Genomic DNA, 6,183 nt, shown 5'->3' on the forward strand with positions numbered 1-6,183 from the left:
AGCTGTAGGTGGTGGGTTACAAAACGCTTTCCTTCTCCTCCTATTGCTCCGAATGCGCTTATCAAGGCATGTCAGCTGGGAAAGCGCCGGGGATTAGTTAGAGGTATCCGAGTGCACACTGCCCGGGCCTTCCGTAGGAGAAGTCACAGAAGATGGAGTTGTTGCATCCTGCCAGCCTCCATTAGCCTGAAAGGAGAGGCACAGTTCAGTGGGTACATATCTACATATTAATTCCACTCCCCAATTTAGAACACCCAGAATGACAACAGGAGCGCAAAGACGCATTAACAAGATGTATTTTCTGAACCCACTTTGGCAGGAGTTGGAAGCATGTGTTAAAGTGGGATTAAATGCATGTGAAACAAATCCATCCTATCAAGTAAAGACTGAATGATAAATCAGCTTGGTGAAGATGACTTCGGCTAGTTCCAGGCTGGCATGGAGCTTGGCCTCTGATCTGCTGGTAAAAATCACCATTCAAAAGCAACCTCTCAGAAGGTACAGTGGAAAGGCTCAACAAGATGCCTTAGTGCAACCTTGAGCTGCAGGAAGCAGACACTTGAGCCAGATTTATCCCTGTTCCCAGAAAAGCTGCTCCCATATACACATGACAGCCAGCTAGTGTAACCCTGGAAAATGAAGGCCATAATTTTCCTCCAAACAGGAATCCCTCCAGAATGAAAATGTATGAACCATAGAGGGTTACATGTTATTCAAATCGGGATTCCAATTATCTGCAAATGGAGCCTCTAGTTGGGATGGTGCAGCTGCTGGCACCTGCAACTGGCCCTTCCTGCCTGGGACCTGCACCAGCACTAACAGCACTCAAAAACAAATTTGCCTCATGTCTCATCCTATAGAGGCAATTGCCGAAATCAATGTCTGATCAGATTTCTGCTGTGTCAGACAGCTTGTCGCTACGTATTTTTATGTCAGTCAAGAAGTGGAAGGTGCTGGGCTTGTGAGTTGGGGAACACTGAGCAGAACTGACAGGGCAGGCCTTTTTGGAGAGAAGGCAAAGGTGAGCTGCCTGACACCCAGTCCCTGCAGCTCCAGGCAGCCTTGGCTTCAATAATGCCTAGTCTCACACCTCACACCCCACACCCACACAAGACCCCTCGGTTCTCTGCCTCCCTTCTGTCCATCTGTAATTTCTCCAGAGTCCACCTGAAGGTCTACTGGACATATAGAAGATCTGTTTGCAGGCGACAATTTCTTCCCCAACAACAGTTCTATGTGTGATTGTTGTTGCTTACTGGAACTGGGTCTGGAACCCAGAGCCTTGAGCTTGTTTGGCAAGCTCTCTGTCACAGAGCCACATTCCAAGCCCATACTGTTCTTAAAGAACTACTTGTCTTCTGATTAGCTGCATAGTTCTATAAAGCCCTTCAATCTCTCTAGGATAGTGATTTTTAGCCTTTCTAATGCAGTGATGCTTCAACATAGTTCTTCATGTCATGGTGACCCTCAACCATAAAATGATTTTCATTGCTACTTCATAACTGTAATTTTGCTACTGTTGTGAATCATAATGTAAACATCTGTGTTTTCTGGTGGTCTTAGATGATCTCTGTGAAAAGGTTGTTCAACTTACAAAGGGGTTGAGTCCCACAGGTTCAGAACCACTACTCTATGACCAAAGGTGGGGGCTAGAGAGAGGGGTGGGTAGGAAACGTACAGAGCTGGTAGTCTAAATGGAAAAAAGAATTTGCAGCTTGAGATATCAAATTCAGGCTAGAAGAGGAGAAATAGGATTAAATAATAAGTCATGGCACTGTTTTTGAAAGCTTCAGTCATGCCAGGTGGGTGGTGACAAGCCCATGTGTGTTCTGTCTCTAAGACATACCCTCCCCTATCTAATGATAAGCTGTTTGTTTCCCTCACGTATGAAAATCTCCTTAGGAAAGAAGAACTCTTATACAGATCCAAGTCTAAAGATATCCCATCTGAAGTAAACATCATTCCTCTTTTATCCAAATTTATAAACAACAAATGTACAATATTTCTTCCCTGCATGGCAGCTGCAGGAGAGGTTGTCAACGAGCACTTTTTTTTTTCCCAAAATAAATTAATCCTTACTCTGGTGGTTTGAGATTATGCACTGTATTATACAACATCGTCTTATCAAGCCTCATCAGTGAAGATGGAATTCATGTCTGTAAAATGCTGCAGGCAATCACGGCTTCATATTTTATCATGTTGATAAGGATATCGCACATTCTCTGAAGCATTTCAAAACACTTAAATGAAAAAGGAGAAATGCAACTAAAAGGCTTTTTATATGGCTTGTTGTGGGTTATTATGAGTTATTTATAAACCCAAAAAGAAAGATTTGACATTTCAAATGTAAAAGATTTGAGTATTTAATGGTCCTTTTTTTTCCTTTACAATTGAACATCTTCAATCACTTTTTAAGTCATTAATATTTACTCTCTTATAGCAAACGAAGGCCCTAAAAAGGGAGACTTTCTCCATTCTCCTCCAGTCTACTGCCATGTGTCCCAGAACAGGGCATTCCTCACACCTTGCGGAGCTGTGTGTTTGCTATTTCCCATCCATGTCAGGGGAGGAAGCAAGGGAAAGTTTTGTGAATCAGTAACAAAGGTTTCTCCATCAGTAAAGCAGAGAGACCATTAAGCTCAGGGGTTCCGTTCTGCATCCCAGGCCAGCAGTCTAGAATGGGGTTCTTTGTTTAGCATGGTTGCCAATGTGCTGGGCCTCCAAGGTTATCACCTTCACCTGCTCTGAGCTGGGGAATTTTCCTGCTGCTTGATTCTAAGATAAATGACCTGTTTCCCACACTGCACAGCTGCTATGAAATGGAGTCTTAATGGGCTGGTACTTAAGTCCCCACTGATGATAGGACACCAGCCCCTTTGGGCTTCTGTGAGGGCTTCAAAGGGCAGCTAGGTAACAGGAAGCACTGCTGGCCATAAAATGAAACTGGAGCAAAGATGCTGCCACCCCCAACTGCTAAGAAGACGTGAAGCCAAGTCCAGTGACTATTAACTTGTTCATTAGTCACCGTTTCACTGACACAGCTCCCACAGCTCACTCCCCAGGGTACTCACGTTTAAGTTATGTGGACTGTACAGTGAGTTTGCTCCAAGGCCATCACTGTAGCCTCCCGTCTGATTGATAACATGACGGAGGGTATCCACCTAGAAGTGAGACGAAACAGAATTCATCACCTCCATCTATTAAAACATCATCACTTACAAAAGGGAACAACTTGAGTTATGTGTGCCACAAGGGTGGAGCATCTTCAGTGAAAGACAAATTTATCAATCAGATGTGACTGGAGGGATTTCAAAGATTCCTTGCATATTTAAACTCACACATCTTTGTTTTTCACACCAGCCAAACAATAGCATCTTCATGGTAATGCAGACTTTCCATCTACAGCAACCAAGTGTGTGTGGCTGTGGGTGAAACCCTACTCACAGATAATGAATGCTGAATCCACACCCCACTTTGTCCCTACCACCAATGCCTAAGAGTAAGAGTACTTGCTCTCAGTTAAAGGCACAAGGAAGGGGTTGAACCTGGAATCTACTTTAAGAACTCAGGTTTTAGTTTCCTGACTTGCAAAAATGCAGGAATAAAAGAATAGCATGTTCTTTTGTTCATTCATTCCCTCTTCCTTTTTTTCCACCCCTTCCCTCTCAGGCACACACAATCTTCTGTTCTGTCATAACAAAGGTCTCCCTCCCCCATCTCCATGAGCTCAAGCCAGAGCCGAATGCATTCACAAAGTTCGTCAGCTTTGAATCATCAAAGGCATTGTCCACTTAACTTCTCATTGAATTAAGAGGTGGGCAAATGTGTCCCGTTTGGATGCACCTAGCACAGGTTCTGCATAGATGTGCAGACCACTTCCATGGGTCAAAGTGGGGAGTTTTGAGCCCAAACCCTACCCTGCCAGAAAGGCCCCAGCTAGGGCATTTCTCCTACCTGTGACTGCACATTGGCTCCGACTTGGGACCCTTGGTAAGAATCCCCATTCAGACTCTGCATGTTCATGAACATGTCCCCAGAATTTGGGAGGTTAAAAGAACCAGAAGAACCTGGAAAGGAAAGAGTTAAGTAGCTGAATAACAGAGAGCTACACACACAATCCCCAATGACCTAGAGGAAGAGAGGCAGAAGGGAGAGGAGGCATTTTCAGCTTTAGAAGGACAGACATTAACTCTAGCTCTAGAAGGTCCTGCTACTCACACTACACACAGGAAGAACATTATAGAGGGCGAACCCAAATGAAAAGCCAAAGACAAATCAAAATAGACAGAAAGCACTCAGGAGCTGGCCCCAGCCTTCCTTCTCCTTGTTTCCATTTCTCTCCAGACTTAGTCAAAGGAGCTCTTCAATGTTGTTGTCATGGTGGAGAATTACCTGGAGAAGACACATTTCCTGACACTCTCTCCTAGCTACAACTCTCCCTTTCCCATTAGAAACGATGGGGATATAATAAAACAGATAGCCTTCCCTGGACCTTTAAATATATGTATTTATTTAAATCTCCCTAGAAAGTCTCCAAGACTCTCCAACTCTTCTACTGGCCTAGCTGCACCCTTTCGCTGCCAGCCAAGTTCCCTGTAATTTAAAGACATTTCTTCAAACTCCATCATGAATGCCATATAACATTTAAATAGAATGTTCTGTATAAGGAGTCAAAAGTAGGGCATTTATAGCCAGCTATGATGGCACGCACATGCAGTCCCTGAGGCAGAGGAATCACAAGTCTGAGGCCAGGCAGAGCTATAAAGTGAGTTCCAGGCTTTTTTTGGACAACTTAATAAGACTATCTTAAAATAAAATAATGGCTAGTTATATAGATCAGTGGCAAAGGACTAAGCTTTGCTTATGCAAAGCCCTGAGTTCAATCCCCACTACCACAAAAAACAAAAACAAAAACAAAAAAAACCCCATCTCCTTATATATAAGTCCAGCAAGCCACATGGCACAGACATAAACTGCACCTCGAGCCTGAAGCCAAGAGCACAAGAAGCACAGCAACATCTCAGCCGAGTAGTCAGCTTCCCAGCAACCAGTACATACCTGCTTCTTCATTCTGCCAGACCGCCAATGACACTAAGGTGACAGGCAGCACAGTATATGATAGAGCTTTGCCTATCTGCTGAATTAAAGGCCATGACTGAGTATAAAGGCTCTAGAATCTACAGGAGTAAGTGGCATTCACTGTGAACAGTGAGTTTACTAGCACAGGCTGTGGCCTTATTTACCCATCTCCAGAACAAGCCTGCAAGCGAATCTCCCCTGAAAGCACCACTGTGCACCCAGTGAGACTGAAGCTTCAGAGTCTGTGGGGTGGGAGGCTGTGGCAGATGCCTGTCTGGCTGAGTAGGGAGTGAGCATGCCATACTCACCAGAGTTTGGCGTGGTGGGTGAGTTGGTCTGGTTGTTCTGCACAGCTGCGGCCACTGCATGTGCGGCTGTCACGGCTGTTTTTGCAGCATAGAGATTGGCCTCCTCTTGAAATTTGCCAATGTTCTTCTTGTACCTGATTCGTTTGTTGCCAAACCAGTTGGATACCTATCAAGTATAGAACATGAAATAGGAAGGATAGAGAAGTAGAAAAAGCCAAATTTCCAATCCTTACTATGGGATAATGAGAAGCCTCTGGTTGATACAGTGCCCTACCTGCCACTTCACACCACATAGGTAGTATAAAATGACTTTAGGAGTTCACTTTCCACTTTGGCATAGTCTTTTGAACTCTAATGGAAGAACAATGTTTCCTGGAATTGGCCATGGGAACACTAAAATGGCTGGGAGTCCTGCTCATAAAAATACCCAATTGTTGTATATGCATCAAACATAGCAATCAGACTACTAAAAGAAGCTGAAAAGCTACTGGAAACATTTGTTAAATTAGGTACTAAGAAGCACACTCGAAAAGAATGACTTATTGTTCTTTTGTGGACCTGAAACAATTTTGGCAGCTATATAGTAGAATCATGTTTGGTCTGCTGAAGAGGGACATCAATTAATAATGGATGAAAAATCCCTTTGTCTCCAGCCTTGGAAGACACTGCACGTCTGCCAAGATGGCTGTTCAGGCTCTGCCAGTGACTGTGTGGGAAGCCTCAACCTGAAAATTCAAGCCATCTCAGTAAGGTCAAAGCAAATACAGAAGAATGGCTGATTCCATGAGGTAGAGTA

General features: G+C 44.0%; 1 protein-coding gene across 2 annotated transcripts in view; it reads right to left on the bottom strand.

The window, feature by feature from the left end:
* Positions 1 to 31: 31 nt before the first annotated feature.
* Positions 32 to 6,183, bottom strand: part of Pbx3 (PBX homeobox 3) — a 197,609-nt gene continuing 191,457 nt past the window's right edge. The window contains exons 6-9 of one of the 2 annotated variants that reach the window (XM_031369926.1): positions 5,388 to 5,553; positions 3,955 to 4,067; positions 3,072 to 3,161; positions 32 to 186 (exon numbers count right to left, since the gene is read on the bottom strand). In XM_031369926.1, coding sequence (XP_031225786.1) covers positions 94 to 186; positions 3,072 to 3,161; positions 3,955 to 4,067; positions 5,388 to 5,553 — 462 coding nt within the window. In that variant the 3' untranslated portion in view covers positions 32 to 93. The remainder of the gene's footprint in view (positions 187 to 3,071; positions 3,162 to 3,954; positions 4,068 to 5,387; positions 5,554 to 6,183) is intronic. The other variant, XM_031369927.1, reaches the window with a different exon arrangement.

This window comes from Mastomys coucha, unplaced genomic scaffold (assembly GCF_008632895.1).
Source record: "Mastomys coucha isolate ucsf_1 unplaced genomic scaffold, UCSF_Mcou_1 pScaffold15, whole genome shotgun sequence".
In the NCBI taxonomy this organism is placed as follows: domain Eukaryota; kingdom Metazoa; phylum Chordata; class Mammalia; order Rodentia; family Muridae; genus Mastomys; species Mastomys coucha.